The sequence below is a fragment of the Balaenoptera borealis genome (assembly GCF_965194805.1).
Source record: "Balaenoptera borealis genome assembly, chromosome: 15".
Lineage (NCBI taxonomy): Eukaryota > Metazoa > Chordata > Mammalia > Artiodactyla > Balaenopteridae > Balaenoptera > Balaenoptera borealis.
In genome coordinates this window covers 60,071,735-60,093,774 of record NC_138871.1, presented here as the reverse complement: position 1 = coordinate 60,093,774, position 22,040 = coordinate 60,071,735, and the positions used below count along the sequence as shown (strand labels likewise).

The 22,040-nt window shown below is 38.0% G+C and overlaps 2 protein-coding genes and 1 pseudogene across 7 annotated transcripts in view; all 3 read right to left on the bottom strand.

Annotated features, from left to right (window-relative positions):
- The window catches only part of CDKL4 (cyclin dependent kinase like 4), a 58,700-nt gene extending 42,024 nt beyond the window's left edge, over positions 1-16,676 (bottom strand). For all 4 annotated transcript variants that reach the window (XR_014235124.1, XM_082358308.1, XM_082358305.1 and 1 more), the window contains exon 1: positions 16,562-16,676. The gene's annotated coding sequence lies outside the window, so the exon portion shown is untranslated. The remainder of the gene's footprint in view (positions 1-16,561) is intronic.
- On the bottom strand, positions 15-16,542 carry LOC309612442 (rho-related GTP-binding protein RhoQ pseudogene; annotated as a pseudogene). The gene is made up of 2 exons (XR_014249769.1): positions 15,304-16,542; positions 15-1,974 (listed from the first exon to the last, which is right to left on the bottom strand). The product of XR_014249769.1 is annotated as a rho-related GTP-binding protein RhoQ pseudogene (transcript).
- A 1,028-nt stretch (positions 16,677-17,704) lies between the features above and the next one.
- MAP4K3 (mitogen-activated protein kinase kinase kinase kinase 3) overlaps positions 17,705-22,040 on the bottom strand; it is a 201,172-nt gene continuing 196,836 nt past the window's right edge. For both annotated transcript variants that reach the window (XM_082358059.1, XM_082358060.1), the window contains one exon: positions 17,705-21,857. In XM_082358059.1, coding sequence (XP_082214185.1) covers positions 21,770-21,857 — 88 coding nt within the window. In that variant the 3' untranslated portion in view covers positions 17,705-21,769. The remainder of the gene's footprint in view (positions 21,858-22,040) is intronic.

Here is a 22,040-nt window from a genome sequence, read left to right as displayed (position 1 = left end):
CATGTCAATTATTAAAAAAAAAAGAAAAAGAAATATTTAGGTTACACTTGTGCTCAAGTAATAATAAAACATTTGTTCTTTTTGCTCTCATACATTCTCTCCTCAGGAATGGCCCATCTCCTGCACGCTTGGAGCAACCTTTGGCTACGTGGCTGGCCTTGTTACTTCACCACTCTGGATATACTGGAATAGAAAGAAACTTACATACAAGAACAATTAATTGGAGCAAAGGGAGAAGATATTTCTTTCTGCAGATTCCATAAAGACTGTGCAGACATGTATATGGTCTAAGCCAGGCAGTTCCACTTAACAGCACTGTTTTTTATGTAGTTACAATACGATGTGATTGTAGCTTTTTAAACTATGAAACCCCTGAGAGATTGTACCTTCTAGTTGAAATAAGGTATTTATAATAGATTGTGGCTTCAGATGCTGTTTGTTGCTTCTTGGACCTTTAAGAAACATTCTTAATCAACTTTATAGAATTCTGAGGACAGAGTTTGTTTGTTTGTTTTTCCTTTCAAGTTTTAAACTGCTTCATTATTTATAAGAGGTCTGGGTATAGCTTTAGCATTTCATATGCTTTCTGAGAGAAACGGACAGTTCACTTGGTCACTGAAGACGTTCCTCACGTAATTGAACAACAGTTTATACATCTTGATCCTGTTCTTTTTTTTACTGTGTGTTTCTTCGGAGTTAAAATGGCTATGATAGCCTCATCAAAAACAGTCTTCAATCCCTTCTGGGTTAAAGCTGAACATTCCACAGAGCAGCACGCACCTATCTCTTTCGCTAGTTTCCGTCCTTGTTCCACACATATAGGTTTTTCCTTCCTATCATTCAGTCTTGCTAAAGTTTTGGGGTCATCTCGGAGATCAGTCTGAGTTCCTATTAATAAAAAAGGTACATTTGGTGCGTATTCCTTAAGTTCTGGTACCCACTCCTCTTTCACATTTTGAAATGAGGCTGGATTTACCACAGAGAAGCAAGCCTGTGAGGAAGACATCAGTCACTGGGTAAGATAAAGGCCTCAGCCCATCATAGTCTTCCTGTCCGACTGTGTCATGGAGTCCCAGGAGGTACTGCTTGCCCCCTACGGTGTCGCCGACTGCGCAGTGGGCGAAGACGGTGGGCACGCACTCCTCCGGGAAGGCGTCGTTGGCAGAGCTCATGAGTAGGCACGTCTTGCCCACCGCCCCGTCGCCGACCACCACGCACTTGAGCATCAGCGCGCCGGGCCCGTGAGCCGTGCTGCGGCTGGCCGGCCTCCGGGCGTGGTCCCCCCGGAGCCCCCCGCCCCGGCCCCGGGCTCAGCCCCAGCCCGCCTGGGGGGTCCGCCGCCGCCGCCGCTCAGTGCAGCAGGGCCGACCCCCCGGCCCCATGCAGCGGCTCCCCCCGCCCGAGAGGAGGGGGCGGCGGGCCCGGGGCGCTGCCGCCGCCTCGGTCGCTGCTCGGATCCCCGCCCGGGCCCCGGTCGCCGCGCCCGCCAGCTGCCCCCGCCGCTCGGCGCCCGCGCCCTCTCCCCGGCCCGGCCTCCCCAGGAGGAAACGCTGGATCATAAGCGGCTCTTTTGTCTTTTACTAAAGATTCATAGGGGGAGGGAAAAGCACGACTGTTGCCTCCATTTTCTGAAGACTTGTGGGGAAAAAAAATATATCTGGACATTATTTCGTTAATTTAGTTCAGTCCTACGCAGTCATTCCAGCTTCTGCAAAGATTCCACATATGTTTCTTACAATGGGTCTGTGTGTACTTCGGCTGAACTAAAAGAATTTATGTACAGGAATCTTATCCAATCTATTGTTGCCATTATCTTCAAGAAAATGATTAAAATATGATGCTGTAAAACCCAGCTGAAGGAACACTGCATACTCTGGTATACGGTGTTTATCTTTTCCCTTCTAACCCAGGTCAATACTGCAGAGACTAGGAAGAGTAGCGAACAGGACATGGTACCAAGTGCTCTACTGCCACCTGGTGGAGAGAAGAAAGAGGGCTGTTGAACAAAGCAGCCATTAAAAACAAAAAAATCTTTTTGGAGCATCATTTATTGCCCTTAGCTTTTATATGTATGAAGGAATGGATCCTTAAATTCTTAGATCCTAAAGAAAATACTAATAAAGCACAAAAATGAGGGCAGTTTTCTCTAATTCATCATGGATGTTTTCATATATATCCATAGTGACTTCTATGGAAATACTAGGTTTGAGTTTTCTGTCTTGCACCGTGCATTCATAAGTTTTGTGGTAACTGGTTTACATGCTAAATAACAAATAACATAATTAAATATATCCATCGAGCAATTAAAAATACACAAATTCTAGTCTCAAAAAATCCCACCTCAGAATCTTGTTGATATAATCTAATACTAATAATAATAGGTAGCAATTAAATAACATTGTACTACACAAATTACAAATAATCTGCACAAATATTTTATGAAGTAGGTGTTATTTTTATTCAATTATACAGATGAGAAAACAGGCACAGTGAACCTAGCATGGAATGAGAACCCAGGCAGTCGGGTTCCAGAGATCACAATTTGAATCACTATACTGCCTTTCAGTGAATTCAAAGGAATGCACAATTTGAAGACCACTTTATCCAGGTATTAGGAGTAATGAAATGTCAAGTGAAAGAGCTGACCACTTTAAAAAATTCTCATGTTTCAAATGAGTACACTTTTTTTTTTTTTACTTCACTATTATTCAGTGTTTTCCACCTACAGATTATCTCAGTGGGGAAAGAAACCATCTACTCTCGCCTGCAACCATAAAAACAGACAACTGGGAAGATAAAGGACTACTTACTGCACTATTTTACAAATGCTATTTCTTTGTTATTGTTGTACATTCTATTTTCTCTTATAAAAGGAAGAAAACTTAAGCATACACACTCAAGTAACACATGGAAAATCCATCACAGATTATATTCTGAAAACTATTAATTACACTGTAGTTTAAAATAGGTATTATTATCTTAAAGGTATTTAGATATAAGCATGCGTACATTTGTCTTTCTGTAGCCTAGTAATAGGTGACTGGGAAGAGGACAGAAGAAACTAGGCATTTGCCTTAGAAAGTTATTGCTATAAACTTTGTAGATTTATGAATTTAACCTACTTGATAGGTACTATGGTTACTGAGGGAAATTCTGAATATGCCAAAAACTTCATTATGAAGTTTTAGTCTTCGTGTTATTTTCTCTCCTCAAGTAGGTGATCTGATCTACTGATCTATGATTATCCTTTTCTTTCAACAGTTTCAGTAATGACTGATTGCTAAGGCTAATATTTAGATCTCTGTCACATCAACCATACTCTTGAATACAATAAAATAGAGCACCAGAAAATAGCACTTTATCTGGTAACATCTCAATATTATCTGTTTTCTAAAGCCCTTATATGTTCATGGAAGATGAAACTAAATACACAGGCAGGAGTTAGAACAAGGCAGGAATTCCACAAAGGAACTTATGGCTTTAATTCCAGTTTACTAGGATGCCACCAGCGTTTATAGAAGCGGTAATTCCTGATCTCTTAAAAGAGGTCCAGACCAAATATCTCACTGTTTGATGAACATCTCTACATCAATGGACAGAAGCACCTCAAAATTAGTACATTCTAAACCAAATGCCTTCTTTCTTATCCTCTGCCTTTACCCAAAGTTCACAAACCTGCTCCGCATTACACCTAAATGGCCTGTCAAGATACGTACGGTGAAAACTTTGAGGCAGCCAAGGGTAGCGACAGCTGCTTAAATCGAATCTCTCTTCATGTACCTTTCACAAAGCTACAGAAGTCAACCAGAACAATAAAACCACATAAACCCAATGCCTTCAACATTACAAGAAGACAGAGGAACCTAAAACTTAAATAGAAAAGTAAACCCCCAATTCTGGAAGAGATATCTCTTGAGCTGCCATTACAAGCCCTTGCAGAGAGCAAAGATGGGAGTGGGATGGGATCTGGAAAAACTATAAAGAGAGAAGAGGACTTCCCTGGTGGCACAGTGGTTAAGAATCCGCCTGCCAATGCAGGAGACATGGGTTCAAGCCCTGGTCTGGGAAGATCCCACATGCCACAGAGCAACTAAGCCCGTGTGCCACAGCTACTGTGCCTGCGCTCGAGAGCCTGCAAGCCGTAACTACTGAGCCCACATGCCACAATTACTGAAGCCCGCGTGCCTAGAGCCCGTGCTCTGCAAAAAGAGAAGCCACCACAATGAGAAGCCCGCACACCGCAACAAAGAGTAGCCCCCACTCAGCGCAAGTGGAGAGAGCCCGTGCGCAGCAACGAAGACCCAATGCAGCCAAAAATAAAAATAAAATAAATTTAAAAAAAAAAGAAGAGAGAAGAGAAAAAGAAGGGCCTATGATAGACTTAGAATCACTCCTCAGAAGAGAAAAATACATTACAAGTGCAAAAGTACTGAGAGTGTCCTGGTGGATCTGAGCATTCACTATAGGGACGTGACTTAAAAGTACAGGGTGGGCTTCCCTGGTGGCACAGTGGTTGAGAATCTGCCTGCCAATGCAGGGGACACAGGTTCGAGCCCTGGTCTGGGAAGATCCCACATGCCGCAGAGCAAATGGGCCCGTGAGCCACAACTACTGAGCCTGCGCGTCTGGAGCCTGTGTTCTGCAACAAGAGGCCGCGACAGTGAGAGGCCCACGCACCGTGATGAAGAGTGGCCCCCGCTTGCCACAACTAGAGAAAGCCCTCGCACAGAAACGAAGACCCAACACAGCCAAGAATAAATAAATAAATTAATTAATTAAAAAAAAAAAAAGTACAGGGTATCCAGGAGGCATCAGTCAGGGTGCACTACTCCTGGGGAAGAGAAGAGTAAGTGGGAAGGGTGAGGCATAAGGGAGAGGCTTATCCAGTCTCTGTTGGAGACTAGAGAAGTGAAGGGAAATAGAAACAAGAGGATAAATTCACAATCCTGCAAGACAAAAGAGAATCCCCAAACTGAAGGAAATGCAAATCTTCCTCTCACCACTAAGAAAAAAAAAAAACACTATCCATTAAAGAAAGTGCACTTCGGCACAGTGACAGAGTAGTTTCCCTTGAACTAGGATGGCTGTCATTTACTGCAAGCCAAAACCTGCCCAAGAAATAAAATAGAGGAAAGCAGTCTCCATACAAAGCTATTATTAGAAGAGAATAGAAATGAGAATTAAATATCTCTGCTGACAAAAATCATTCCAGGGAGTTCCCTGGAATAGTGATTGATAAGGGAGTAAAAAAATAGGTTGAGGGATTTCCTTGGCAGTCCAGTGGTTAGGATTGCAGAGCTTTCACTGCTGTAGCCCTGGTGCAATCCCTGGTCAGGGAACTGAGATCCCGCAAGCTGCACAGCATGGCCAAAAAAAATCATTCCAAAAAAACCTAACCATGAAGTGTAAGAAAACTAACACAATATCTCATTTAAATATCCTCTAACAATCATTTGGAGATAGGAAGAGCCACTTTAAATTGGAAACTCAGGTACTTCCCTGGTGGTCTAGTGGTTAAGATGCCGCACTGCCAACGCACAGAGCGTGGGTTCGATCCCTGGTTGGGGAACTAAGATCCCACATGCTGCGCGGTGTGGCCAAAATACATAAAATAAAGTTAAATTTAAAAATAAATTGGAAACTCAAATAATAAGACCAAATGTTGATGGAAAAATAAAATGATAGTTGACTGAACTCAGGAAAGAAATACAAGAGAAAGGAAAATAATCTCAGAAATAGAGACTAAATAACAAGATGCCAACAGGAGAATAGAAATAAAAATTTAAAGTACAGGTTTCTGGTAACTGAAAAAAAAAAAAAGAAATAAAAATTTAATAAGAGGAATTAAAGAAAGGCAGAATAGCAGTTAAGAGAATAAAAATGAGGGGGAAAGAAGGAAGAGAGTTTAGAGAGAAAGTGGTTGAAATGGAAGACACGCAAAAAAAACCACAACAAAGGTATAACTAGAGCTCCTTAGAAAAGAAAACAAAACAATGGAACTGAACCAATATTTGAAACTATAAACAAAGAAAAATTTCTGGAAATAAGATCTGAATGTATACATTGAAAGGCCTATCAGGTAGTTGGCTAAACTGACCCAGAACAACCAACTCAGAGATATGTTTGAATAAAACTATTAAGATAAAGAAAATATTCTCATAGCCTCCAGACATAACGACTAAATAACTTCAGTGTAAGAGAATTAGAGTGACATCAAACTTATCAAGAGCAACATACAATGCAAAGTGAAAATGCAGCAGCATTTTGAAGAAATTCAAGGGAATAAAGTGAAAACCAAGGATTTTAACTCAGCCAACCTGTCGTTCAAGTATCAAGGTTATAGATAAGGAGTTTAAAACATGCAAGAATTCCAGAAATATTATATTCATGAGCCCTTCTTAAAAAATCTATGAGGATAACTTTCACCCAACCAAGAGTTGATTGGGAAAACTTCAGCAAAAGGATTTATAGTGAACATTTAATGTATTCAATTAAAGACTAAAACAAAGGTAGGTATATAAGTGGAAGAATAATACATAAGGAAAACAACTTATAGATGTTATAAGCTTTGATAATGTAGGAAGTAATGCAACTAAAAATATGTTAAAAGAATGGAGAAAAAGGAAAACAGAATAAGTCCACTGATAACTGAATAAGTGGGAATAAAAAAATACCATTAAAAAAAAAAAGACAAACCAGAGAATAAAAGGTTAAATAAGAAAACAAGGACTAAGAGCATTTTTTAAAAAGTATTAGTCTAGGAAATTCCCTGGGGTCTGGTGGTTAGGACTTAGCGCTTTCACTGCTATGGCCTGGGTCTAATCCCTGGTCGGGGAACTAAGATCCTACAAGCCACACGGCACAGCCAGAAAAAAAAAAAGTATTAGTCTAAAGGTAACTACTTAAACAAAAATACAAACTGTCCTAAATACTAAAAGAAATTAAAAAAATAATCCAACATAACACATAAACAGGAAACTTAACATTCTGTACATAATAATTATAACATAAAACAATATAGCAGAATAGGGACCACAATAAGTTGTATCAATAAATATGAATGGGCTTCAGTCATTTATTAAATGAGAAAGATTTTCAATTTGGCTCACAAAGCGAGGTGTATGCAAGAGACACACCTAAAATAAAGTGATTCAGAAAGGTTAAAAATAAAAAGACAGGCAAAGGTATACAGGACAAATGGAAGCAATAAGAAAGGAGTTTGTGATCCTGGTGTCAGACAAAGTAAAATTAAAGCTAAGAAAGTATTAAATATGACAAAAGGGGGCAGTTTTTAATGCTAAGAGCAAAAATTCACAATGTAGATATAATAGCCCCCAATAACACAGCAATTACTGTTATAAAGCAGAAACTGTAGGACATGCAAGGAAATGTATAGAAACAAATTAATAATGAGAGACTTAAACACATCACTCAGTAAAAGACAAGGCAAGTGAACAAAAATATTTAACTATGTAGACGACCTAAACAATGTAACCAGTAAAGTAAATCTTTAGGAGAAATATACATTGAATTCTACACTCTGATAATCTGGAATATACCTTCTTCTCAAGCACACATGGAATAGCCACAAAAACTGATTATATATTAGGTCACAAAGAAAGCATCAGGAAGTTTCAAAAAGAAATAACATTCTGATCATAAAATATCAAACTAGGAATTGGAACAAAATTTAAAAACATAAATAAAAAAAGACCTTCTACCTAGAAACTAAAAAGCCTTCTATTAAACACTTCTTGGGTAAAGAGGGAAACACAAACTAAACTAAAAAAATTTAAAAAAATGATGAAGAAAATACAACATATAAAAATCAATGAGACACATTTAAAGTAGTGGTTCTCAACTAGTGGTTTTGGCCCCCAGGGGAATTTTTCAGCATCTGGAGACATTCTGATTGTTATGAGTATGCAGCAGCCAGGAATGCTGCTAAACATTCCTCAAGGCACAGGACAGACCCCCATGATACAGAATTATCTGATCCAAAATGTCAATAATGACATGGCTGAGGTACCCTGACATAAACCAGTAAGGAGAAGAAAAGCCAGAGATCAAAACGAACATATAGAATAAAAGATAAAAGACTAAAAATTAACAAATGAAGTTCAAATTTTAAAAATATAGAAAAGGAACTATACAAAATAAACCAAAATAAAGCACAAGAAAGGAAACAATAAATTGAAACAGAAATTAATAAAGCAGAGAATACAAAAAATAGTAGATCTAATTAATAAACCCAAATCCTGCTTCCTTGAAAAATTTTAAATAGACAAGTCATTAACTAACTTAATGAAGGAAAAAAGGAGAAACAACAATATGCAAAATAAGAAATGACAAGAGGGAATAACCATCAAAACAGAAGAACTTTTAAAAAATCGTGAGACTATTTTGCAGGCATCTATGCAAATGAATTTGAAAACTTGGATGAAATGGATAATTTCCTAGAAAAATAGAGGTCACCAAAATTTGCCCAATTAGGGATTGAGAATTTAGACTGGTTTCAGTATAGGAAATAAAGTTACTTAAAAAAAAAAAAAAAAAAATCCCACAAAAAAGCACAAGGCGTCAGACTTTGACTATGGTGGGGTAAAGAGATTGGCAAATCTTCTTCTAAAACACACGTATAAGACCAAGCAAAACTCTCCAAAAAACAAAAACAAAAATAAAAACAACAATTTTAAGGATCTGGAAATCGAGCAAAAGCAATAAGCAAATGGAGAAGTATTTATTTATGATAAGCTACTACAACCCCACTTAAGAACAGTGGGAGTCAGTGGCTTCTTGCCTGAGGCTGCTGCCATCCATCATCTACCCCTGTACCTTGGCTCAGTGAGTGTAGTAGTATTACCAGTGTGGACTGGCCATGAGCCAGCAGCCTCCCTCCTGAGGGGATGTGTTTGATATGGCTCAGATGCTGAAAACCTGTGACAACAATGTCAGTGAAATGCTTAAAAATTCAGTATGAAACAAATGGGAAAGAAACCAGTTTTTCAAGACTGAAAATGTGGTCCTAGTTGGGGTGAGGTGTAGAATAGCCAGAAATTTATGGGAAGATCCTAAAAATGAAAGAACCATAGAAGGGCTAGATTAACATTCCACACATCTCTGGCTAACTGGGAAAATATGGGCATACATAGGGAAGACCTGAGAAAGCTTTGAGAAAAGTTAAAGCTGGGCAGGTTTGAGGATGACTGAATTCTGAATGCACTCTCCAACCCACAGGCTGATCCACTAGAAGAGATGAAAGACTTATGGCTGGAGGTGTTTGAGTACCACCACTGCCAAAATTATTGGTGACCACTAAGCTATGCAGACAGTGGTGACTTCTAGAAAGCCAGGCTAAAAAAATTAAAAACTGAACAGAAACATTAGCAGCCATACACTTGGGAGGAGATAGATTCTGGAATACAGGCAGTTTGCAAAAACAAAAATCAACCCATTAAAAAAAAAAAAAAATCCTCAGGGGAGAAAAATCAGAATCCAGAATTTCTGGATAATATTTATCCAAAATGTCTAGTTTTCAATAAAAAAAAATTATGAGACATGCTAAGAAAAAGGAAAGTGTGACCGATACTCAGAGAAAAGGTCAATAAAAATGAATTCTGAGGGGATCCAGGTGTTGGATTTTGCTGACAAAGACTTCAAAAGTAGCTATTATAAATATGATCAAATAAGTTATGCAAATTATAATTTAAATAATTACAGGAAAATATGACAACAATGACTCAATAAATAGGGAATCTCAACAGAAGAATGAAAAGTATAAAAAAGAACCAAATGGAAATTTTAGAGTCAAAAAATACAATGCAAATGAAAAAATTCAATAGATGGATTCAACAGCAGATTTGAGATGGCAGAAGACAGAATCAGTAAATCTGAAAATAGATTAACAGAAAATGACCAATATGAAAGAGAGATAAAAGACTGAAGATGAGCAGAGCCTCAGAGATCTGTGGGACAAAACTCAATAGTAATGAGGGACTTCCCTGGTGGTACAATGGTTAAGAATCTGCCTGCCAATGCAGGGGACATGGGTTCGAGCCCTGGTCTGGGAAGATCCTACATGCCGTGGAGCAGCTAAGCCTGTGCGCCACAACTACTGAGCCTGGGCTCTAGAGCCCGTGAGTCACAACTACTGAAGCCCGCACGCCTAGAGCCCGTGCTCCGCAACAAGAGAAGCCACCACAATGAGAAGCCCGCGCACCACAATGAAGAGTAGCCCCCGCTCGCCGCAACTAGAGAAAGCCCGCACACAGCAATGAAGACCCAATGCAGCCAAAAATAAAATAAATAAAATTTTTAAAAAAATCAATAGTAATGAGATTCTCAGAAAGAGAGGAGTGAAAGTGGCAGAAAAAAATATTTGAAGAAATAATGGCCAAAACCTTTTTAAATTTAATGGAAAACACTAATTACAGATTCAAAAGCTTAATAAATCCCCAAATAGGATAAACACAAAGAGATCCGTACCTAGATATATCATAGTCAAACTGCTGAAAACCAAAGACAAAGAGACTATCTCAGAAACAGTGAGAGAATCATTCACATACAAGGGAACAGCAATATGCTTACTGACTGACTCATCATCAGAAAAACAATAGCAAAAAATCAATAAAACAAAAATTTAGTTCTTTAAAAAGATCAACAAAATTAATGGACCTTTATCTAGATGGACTAAGAAAAAAGAAAGAAAAATTACTAAAATCAGAACGACCCTACAGAAGTTAAAAAGATTAACAGAGAATATTATGAACAACTTTATGCAACCACATTACACAACTTGGTTGAACAAATGCCTAAAAAGATACAAAATACTAAAGTAACTCAAGGAAAAATAGAAAATCTGATTACACCCATTAAAAATAAAGAAACTGAATTGGTAATTAAAAATCTACCCACAAAGAAAAGCCCAGGCTCAGATGGCTTCATAGATAAATTCTACCAAACATTCAAAGAAGAATTAATACCAATCCTTCACAAACTGTTCTAAAAAATAGAAGAGGGAACATTTCTCAACTGCTTCTATAAGGCCAATATTACCAATACAAAGTCAGAAAAAGAAATCACAAGAAAACTACAGATCATTATTCTCATAGACACAAGAATCCTCAACAAAATAATTAGTAGAAACATATAACATGGATATATGCCATGACTATGAGGGATTTATCTCAGGAATGTAAGAATGGTTAATATCTGAAAATCAATAATGTAAAACACCATATTAATAGAATAAAAGACAAAGGACATGATCATCTCAGTAGATATGACAAAAATCCAACAACAATTCACAATAAAAATCTCAACAAACTGTAAGAGAAGGGAACTTCCTACAGGGCATCTGTGAAAAACCTACAGTTAACATCATGCTTAATGGTGAAAAACTAAACCTTTTCCCCCTAAGATTGAGGAAAAAGATGTCTGCTTTCACCACTTCTATTTAACATTGTTTGGAAAGTTCTCACCAGTGCAGTAAGTCAAGTAAAAGAAATTAAAAGTATATAGATTGGAAATGGAAAGAAAAACTGCCATTATTTGGAAATGGCATGCTACTGTATATAAAAAATCCTACTGAATCTACCAAAAGCTACTGTAACTAATGAACCAATTTGCAATGTAGTAGGATATAATATCAGTATACAATAAAAAATTACATTTTTATACTGGCAACAAACAATTTGAAAATAAAATTAAAAAAACAATTCCACTCACAATAACATCAAAAGAATAAAATATTTACAGATAAATTTAACAAGTGAAGTACAAGACCTGTCCACTGAAAATTAAAACCTCGCTGAGAGTAATTGCATTAGATCTAAATAAAAGGAGAGAAATGCCACGGTCACGGATTGGAAAACTCAATAAGGTGTCAGTTCTCCATAAACTCATCTATAGATTAAATTCAATCCCTATATAAAAAATAGGCTTCTTTTTGGGTAGAAATCGACAAGATGAATCTAAGATTTATATGAAAATACATGGGACCCAGAAGAGCCAAAACAACTTGGGATAAGAACAAACTTGGAAGACTTACATTACCTGACTTCAAATTATATTATAGGGACGTCCTTGGTGGTGCAGTGGTTAAGAATCCACCTGCCAATGCAGGGGACATGGGTTTGACCCCTGGTCCGGGAAGATCCCACATGCCGCAGAGAAACTAAGCCTGTGTGCCACAACTACTGAGCCTGCGTGCCACAGCTACTGAAGCCTGCGTGCCTAGAGCACATACTCCGCAACAAGACAAGCCACCGAAATGAATTTATTATAAAGTTATGGTAAATCAAGAGAGTATGGTATTGGCTTAAGGATAGACATACACATCAATGGAACAAAACAGAGAGTCAAGAAATAAACCCTTTGATCAATGATCAATTGATTTTGACAAAGATGCAAGGCAGTTCAACGAGGAAAGAATACTTTTTTTCATCAAACAGTGTTAGGACAATTGGGATAATCAAATAAACAAAAATAAAAACCAAAAATCTTAGATAGCTACTTCACACAATATACCAAAATTAACTCAAAATGGATCACAGACCAAAATGTAAGAGCTAAAACTATACAACTTCTAGGAAAAAACATGGGAAAATATCTTTGTAATCTCATTAAGCAAAGATATCTAAGATATGACAACAAAAGCATGATCCATAAAGGAAAAAATTGATAAAGCAGAATTCATCAAAATTAAAATCTTTTGCTTTTCAAAAAAAAAAAATGTTCCATTAAGAGAATGAAGACAAGTCACAGACGGAATAAAATATATTAGCAAATCATATATCTGATAAAAGATTTGTATCCAGAATACATAAAGCACTCATACAACTCAGTAAGAAGTCAAACAATCCAATTTAAAAATGGACAAAAGATTTGAATAAACATTTCAGCAAAGAAGATGCACAAATGTCTAATAAGCACATGAAAGGATGCTATTAACCAAGGAAAATATAAATTAAAACTACAATAATGGGACTTCCCTGGTGGTCCAGTGGTTAAGACTCTGCGCTTCCACTGCATGGGGTGCAGGTTTGATCCCTGGTTGGGGAACTTAACTCCCACAGGCCATGTGGCGTGGCCAATAAATAAATAAATAAGTAAAGCCACAATAAGAAACCACTACATACCCACTAGAATGGCTAAAATCCACAAAACTGACAATATCAAGTATTGATAAGGATATGTAGAAATTGGAACTCTTACATTAATGGTGGGAATGTAAAATGGCCCAGTCCCATTGCAAAACAATTTGGTAATATCTTAAAAGTTAAATGTAAACAGCAATTCTACTGTTCAGTATCTATCTAGGAAAAATTAAAAAATATGTCTGCACAAAGACATGTTTGCAAATATATATCAATATATATATTTTTTGGCCCGGTGGCTTGCGGGATCTTAGTTCTCCGACCAGGGATTGAACCCGGGCCCCAGCAGTGAAAGTGCTGAGTCCTAAATACTGAACCACTAGGGAATTCCCAAAATATTTATAGTATTCATAAGAGCCCCAAACTGAAAGCAAACCAATGTCCATCAACTGATGAATGACTATCCATGCAATGAAATACTATTCAGCAATAGAAAGGAACAAAGAAATTAACACAACATTGTAAATCAATTATACTTCAATAAAAATTAAAATAAAATAGAAAGGAACAAAGTACTGATACATGCTATAATGTGATAAACATTAAAAAATATATATATAATGCTATCTGAGAAAAGCCACACACACACAAAAAACACATATTATGTGATTCCATTTACATGCAATTTCTAGAAGAGTCAAATGAGCCACTGAGAAGGACACAGGATCTCCTCTGTGATATTTCTGTCAAAAATGCAAAACCTGAATATAATTATGAGGAAACAGTAGACAAAGCCAAATCGAGGACCACTCTACAAATAATTTGTCTGTGTTCTTAACAAATAAAAGACAAAGGTCGAAGTACTGTTCCAGACCGAACAGTACTGAAGAGATGTGAAAATGCAATGTAATGTGGATCTGGGGTTTGATCCTGGAATGGGGAAAAAAAGAACTATAAACAATCATACTGGGATAACTGGCAAAACCTAAATATTGACTGTGGATCAGATATCAAATTTCCTGATTTTGGTAATCTTTACTGTGGTTATGTAAATGTCCTAGTTCTTAGGAAATATACACTGAACTATTTAAGGATAAAGGGACATGATGTCTGCAACTTACCCTCAAACGGTACAGAAAAATTAATATGCATATATATATTTATACACCCAGAGAGAGATAGAAAGGAAATGAGCAAAATGTAAACAATTAATGAATGTAAATTTATGGGAGTTAATTGTACTATGCTTGCAGTTTTGAAATTATTATATCAAAACAGAGCTATTTTAAAAACCTATAGGGCTTCCCTGGTGGCGCAGTGGTTGAGAATCTGCCTGCCAATGCAGGGGACACGGGTTCGAGCCCTGGTCTGGGAAGATCCCACATGTCGCGGAGCAACTGGGCCCGTAAGCCACAATTACTGAGCCTGCGCGTCTGGAGCCTGTGCTCCGCAACAAGAGAGGCCGCGATAGTGAGAGGCCCACGCACCGCGATGAAGAGTGGCCCCCACTTGCCGCAACTAGAGAAAGCCCTTGCACAGAAACGAAGACCCAACACAGACATAAATAAATAAATAAATAAATAAATAAATAAATAAATAAAATTAAAAAAAAACAACAACAAAAACCTATAGATAGTGGGACTAAAGTTTCGAATCACTTTTTTTTCTGCATATTTCAATTAAAACAAAAACATCTTTCTCAGTCATCAGTATAATCAGATATCATCCTTCCTCAAAAATGGCTATGGCCTCTACTGCCACAGAATAAAGCTCAAACTGTAGTATGATATTTACAGTCCTTTCCACCCTGGTCCCAAAGGACCTTTCCCTCAGTGCTTCTCAGATTCTTCCCCAAACACTTTCAAGTCTCTAAGTCTCTACGTATACCAACCGCTGCTTGGAAGGTTTGACCTCGAAATCCTCTTCATCTTTTGCAGTTCAACTCAAGTGTCTTCTCTGCTTAGCCCTTCCCAATCCCCAAAGGCAAGCTCTTTCTCTCCACACATACTGAGTTAAGTTCCCCCACTCCTTTTTTACACATTTATTATACCTGATGTGCCTTGTTTGCCCACTGTCTGGCACATAGTAGGTGCTCAACCTGTCTGTTGTAATCCTACCATTGTTTTATTCTCTAACCTTTCCACTAAATATGTATCTTTCTTCTTTAAGCAAAGGCAGTAATACATTTTGATTGTTAAAATAGTACCTGGTCAGGAAATCACGATGAAACAGTGAGATAGCTACTTGCAGGGAATAGATGAAAATGAAAAAAAAAAAGAAAATATTTTTCCTAATCATTAGTCACCTTCAGTCTGAACCTATGTACCTCTCGGCTACAGGGCCTCCTGACTTCAGAATTTACCAAATATTTGAGTATTAAGTTAACGAACTTCTGTGTACAAAGGCAAAAGCAGGTATAGACTTGGGCCGATTGGTGAATATAGGAAGATAGATAAAATAGATAATTGAGTGGATTATTAAATTCTTTGAAAATTTTCTATTTAACTTCCTTAGTCTTGAGGATTTGCAAAAGGATGCACATAGAAACCGAGAAAACACTTGAAGGCAGATTATTTTCCACGATTGTATCACAAAAGCAGGTCATGAGGGCTCTAGCCAGCCTTTAAAGAATACACTGAGAGAAGAAAAACAAAATTAAGAAAGGGAGAGGAAATGGGGTGAAAAAACACATTAATTTCCTAATCTACAAGTTTAGAGGGAACTTGTGTAAATAGTGGCGTTAGGAATGAGGGGGGGGCGGTAAGGAGACCTTTTCAAGACCAGGCCAGACCAGTTACAGATTCTACAGGCTAAAAGTCAGTCTGCTATGTTGTTATTATTGTTTCCAGCGCAACCAAACATGCAATTATATTTAATAAAATTGACCAGGAAGATGGGCTATAAAACCATTCTGCATCTGTTTTATAAACATAATACTGAATCGCAGAACTTCAAAAGTACACACACGTGTTTATAAACTTGTCCTAGTGATAGTACAATCGGATTAACTAAAAGCATCCCCAGAAAACCAAAGCCCATATAATTTACATAATCCAAGAAACTAATTTTGTTTAAAAGCCTCACATTTCCTGTGAACACATAACAGCTGGACGTCTGGCATAAGCCACTTGATTTCCAGGCCTCTAAACGAGTCTTGACCCTACATTTAATGACACAGTGCAGCTTCTCGGCTACACAGGGGTCTCCAGCGCAGCCGCTCCGCTCCCCAGGGGCCCGCATCGGGTGGGTCGTGCGGCCAGCGGGAGTCACTGTCACCTCTAGCCCCTCCCCCAACCCCTGCCTGTCCCTCCAGAGGCCGCCGAACGCAAGGCTGCCCGGCTCCGCTTCTCTCAGGGAACTTTCCCTTCTCTGGGAGCCTCCCTCCAGACTCCACTTCTCTCTCCATCACCCCCGGCGCCGACCCTCCTCACAGCTGGACCCCGCCCGCCGGCCGCCGCACTTACGGCGCGGACAGGGTGACGGCGACACAGTCTCGAGCAGCCCCTTCAGCCCGACTCCAGCGCGGGGCGCAGTCGCAGGCAGCGCCACCGCCGCGGCGTCTCCCGTGCGCCACCGCCGCGGCGTCTCCCTGGCAACCGGACGCTCAGGCCGCGCGGGGCAGGGCGGCTTCCGGAGCCGGTTCCCGCGGCCCCGGTTCAGCATCTCGGCGGGTCACCTTTGGGCCAGCCCTTAACAGCCGAGTGTGAACGCAGCAGCAGTTTCTCCTCCGAGAACCCTTTTAAGGTGCCCTGAAGGAGGCACTCGGGAAACGTTTTAACCACTTTTCCGCAACACTGTGATTATACCAAGTCCTGTTCCTATCCAAGGCCTCGGGAGCACTAAAATTAAGCAAATGTAAACGTTGAAGTTACAGAAGTTCGTTTCCCTGCCTGGGCAGAGACCTTCGGGTGGCCAGATCCTCTATTATTAATCATTACTCTTCGGTTCCGCCTTAGTGTCCAAATAGCTTTCCAGCAGACTTCTGTCGGCTTTTTGCTAACAAGCAGTTTTATGTATTACCTGTGGTGCACTGCTGCCATTTTCATAATTCAGCAAGCGTCGTACTAGTTAATGTGGGGCTGATTCAGAGTGAGAGACATGCTTGCCACCCAGTGGGGAATCAAGTCAGGCAAACAAGTAATGTGATGAATGCTATATGGAGGTATAGGTATTAACAATGGAATAGATAATTTTTGCCAAAGTCTACCCTTCTTGTTTCCAAGAGGAACTTGGAAACACTATCTCTGTTGTTAATGAGCACATACACACTTTGTTTAGCATCAGTAAAATGCTCTCCATCATGCCCAGATTTAGGATGTCGATACTTCCCCTCTTCCCTCAGAGGAAACGCTTCTCCCTTTTTGTCATCTATCTTCAATTCTCCATTTCCTTAGAAATATGTTCTAATCTCTGCCCATCTTTAGAAACAAAGAAACAGAGATAAAAACAAAAACAGAAACCTTTACCTCCTTCAAGACCAAACATACTCCCAGGTAAACTTAACATCAACTTATTTCTCTATCATTTTTGCCCTCATCATGCTATTTAGGTAACTTTCTCAGTAAGGATACAAGAGATCACATAACCTTAGGTACAAATCCAATGGCTATTTTTTTTTCTTTCTTTCTTTTTTTTTTGACGGCACCACGCAGCATGTGGGATCCTAGTTCCTCCACCAGGGATCGAACCTGCATCCCCTGCATTGGAAGCGCAGTCTTACCCACTGGACCGCCAGGGAAGTCCCTCCCCCTTATTATTTTTTTTTTTTTTGCCAACAGCTATTTTCATCTTCATGGTATTTGATCTCTGCAGTTTCCATAACTGTTGACTATTAGAGCTACTCTTCTCATTAGAAAGCTCTTCACAATCAGGCCCATCCCTATTTTCTAGCTTCATGCCTTGTTACTCTGCTCCACACACTCTAAGCTCAGCTGCATTGAACGTCACTATTCCTTGAACAAGCAGCATTTTTGCATATGCCTTAGTCTAGCCCACAGCTCCCTACCCTGATTTTTTTCTGCACTTGATACACTCCTCTTCATCTCTCAACCACTTGGCTTATATACAACGTTCTGCACAAAGGCTTTCCTTTTCCCAAACCAGAATTAGGCACAGCCTTTTGCATTGTTCTTTAAATCTATCTTTGTTCATCCAAGTGTGCTCTTGGAATACTGGGAATGATGATTTTCCATCTTTTCCCCAGTGCCAGTAAAGAGCTTGGAACCACTGTAAATGATCAATGTATGTTAGTTAAATAATTATCTCATAAGAGCAAACTAAAAGAAAGTCTTTGTAATGAGTTTTGACTAGATGTATTTCATAAGCTTTAATTGTAAAATTAATTATATGCAAATCCTTTTATTCTTATACAAAGCACTTTGAATAAGGAAAATCCTTTTTGATAAAGTGAAAAATTAAGACAGAGAGTTAATTTCTCTTGCTGCAAAGAGACAGTGAAAATCAGAATTTGAAATCCAACTCCTGGAGAAAATAAGTCGAATTTCAGGGGAGAAATGCTAGAGTATATTTTAGAGGGTAGTGAATATACTGCATATATTCTGTGTAGTACATAGTTTAGCACAGTAGTTAAGAGTATACACTTTGAACTGAGTGCCTAGGTTCAAGTCCTAGCTCTACTACTTCCCGGCTATATTCTTGGGCAAGTTTTTTAATCTTTCTGTGCCTTCGTTTCTTCATCTGTAAAATGGTGTTAACAATACCTACCTACCTCATTGGGCTGTTCTGGGACTTCAGTGGGAGAATCTATGCAAAGCATGTGGAACAGCACAAACACAAGCATTGGGCACTTATTATTATATTTTGTATAGCACACTTTTATCCTTCTTCTAGTAATGGTGAAAAGGGATACCTATCCTTTATTTCCTGGTCTCTACTGAAACTGGGGACATACTAGCAAGATGAATGTTGCCAATAAGGCCCAGAAACAATTGATCTCATTCTTCTCAACACCAATGTCTAAGAAACTAGCTAACAAGACAGACAGCTTTAAACTTCAATGAAGATGAAACAGATCTTTTCCAACATTTCAGTCAGTGGCTCTCTTCCTTTTCAGTGAATAAAGATCCTCAATCAGAAGTTAGTGGGTGCATTCTTACTGCATTCTTAAGTGTCATCAAAGATTATTCTGAGGCAAGTGATACTTGGACCACACTCAGAAACACTGATTTAAATTCATTGTCGAGCCAGTGGTTCTCATGAAGAGCTGCACATTAAAATCATTTGTACAACTTTATAGAAACATGGGTTACTGGGCCTCTCTCTCAAAGACTGATTCCAGGGGTCTGTATACATAACACACAACCAGTTGTATACGTTATCTTCTGGAAATATTTTGAAATGCTTGACAGTTAAACGTGAAAGTTAAATTTTTTTGAGATGTGACCCTTTATATAATTTATAGGACTTGGAAACTAGAAAAAACAGTGGCCCAGAAAAAGGATCAACAACCTTGTCAATAAATGCCAAGGACAGAATATTGATTTCTTGAAAATCTTTTCCATGAGTCTGTTTTTCAAAAAACTGATAATGTTATACTGATAAAGATGTGTTTTTAAAACGGTCATTATTCAGTTATTAATGCTAAGATTAGTCAGAATGCATTTAGGTAGAGTGATAAATGTACACAACTGCTATGATTATTAACAACTGTATGATTTAGAAGTCACATTTTTAGATAAGGAAACTGTTCTGGAGTTAATTATCCAAGGTCATAACAACAGGCAGGAGCATTAACAAGAGTAGAAATGTCACCTCGTGATCCCCAACCCAGTTCTTCCCACATATAATCTTCCCCTCCTTGCCTCCAGAACTGCATCCTCCCTTCCTTTCTCTAACCCAGGAGTCAGCAAATTCTTTCTATAAAGGGTCAGATGGCAAATATTTTAGGCTCTGTGGGTAATATAGTTTTTTTGGGAAAACTGTATTTTTTGCAAAAGCAGCTATAGACAACATGCAAATGAATTTGTTCCAATAAAATTCATTTATATAAAAATAGGCATTAAGCAGGATTGGGCTGAGGAATGCAGTTTGCCGATCCCTGCTCTAACCAAAAGATTATGAATGTTTCACTAATTTTCCTGATCGGGAAACTGAAGATTCTACAAAAGATGCCCTTTTCACAAATGTGGGAAAATTACCCCTTTATGAAATTGAGGAGACAGATCAAATAAAAAATCAAGATCTGAAGGATCAGAATGGTTACTTAAGGATTTTAGAATAATTAAAAAAACTTTTTCTCCTTAATATGTCTTAGTCTTACTATATACAGATTAAGCCAGATGACAAGCTACTATACAACAGCATGTTAAAAAACATGTTTATTTTACACTATGTACAATCAGGAACATATTTAAAAGCATTGTCAATTAAAATAAATGAAGAACATAAATCACAATTTAGTTTGTTCTTTGTGTATATATTCACATTAAAATATAAAGAACATATACCAAAAAAGAGCCAAAGTGTGCATTTTTCTAAAACTTGGTATATACATATTCCACTGGAAAAAAGCAATCAAAAATGACTTTAACCAAAACTAAGTTCCTGTGATGTGTAGTAACCATTATATTGTTTATATGAGGTAGTAACTAAATTATTTTGGCCAAGTGTTAATACTCTAAATCAAAAGAAACATGAAAATGATCATAAAATAAGGCCAACAAAAGTAAAAATCCCACTAGAAATTTGAACCACTTCGCTCTTTGGAATGTTATAGTTCTTCAAAGTGATTATAAGAAACGTTTAGCGTGGACTCTTTGATAATGCTAACTTATACTTTGTGCATACTGTAATTCAGACAACTGCAGTGCTACGTACGTCACGGTACCGCTATTCTGTGATTCAAAAATTTTTTCGAAGGTATTGTTTTTAAGCACAGACAAGCAATCTTACAGGATTCTGCTGAAATATAAAAAGACCAGTTACTACAACAGGGGGTTAATTGGTTTGTTTCACATAGAAAACAATCCAAATACGTTTTAGAAAGATGCTGGGGAGCCGAATGCATATTGACAAGGTCACAGCTTACTTTTGTGACTTAACACATCACATATCAATACTTTGTGCAAATATAAACACACCAGTGTACTTGCATTAAAATTAAAAACAAGATTATAAAATGATTACAGCCTCCATTACAATTTTAAAAGTTACAAGATTTATCTTCATGTTACTAAATTACATATAATAAAAATACAATAGTGTTAAATGTACGGTTTCATTGCCAGCATCCCATTTTGTAATATAGCCGCACCCAAGAATATACTAAAGGATTCTTAAAATATTAATCCCAATTGCATTTTCATCAACATTTACATCTGTACAGATAAGACACTTAACTTGTACATCTCATAAAATACATTATCTACATAAATTCTTAGTGTATGTCTTCAGCAATATGAAGTTTCACAGAAAAATACTGCCTATATGTACAAAGATTACATAACAGTGAATTAAGCACTTGTGTGGTTCAATATGCTAAATATATCCATACCACTTAAAACAAAAAATTTCCCCATCTTGTCTCATGCCACAATAAATTACAAGTAACTGAAGCCAGGTAACTGCAGCTTTTGTACAGGTTCAAGCATCCGTTAATGTTGCAGTGGTAGTGTTCTTTCTCTCTAGAGTTAACTGTCAAAGCACAGCATTTCTCAGTAACTGTTTTCATGACCCGCGAGGATGTATAAATTGCTATTTGCTGTGGGGTTGTCGGTTGGCCTACTTTCCAAAACCACGACCCTAAAATAACAAAAAACAAACAAAAAACATATAACAAAACAAAGTTATTCTTGAAAACTAATGTTAGCAGAAAATTCTTCCACTGCTTCTTCATTGTATGCCTCTAATAAATGCTCCTTATCTGATATGTGGGCAGAAACCATGTGCAAATCACTACGATTGAAGAGTCAGCTCCAGCTCTGG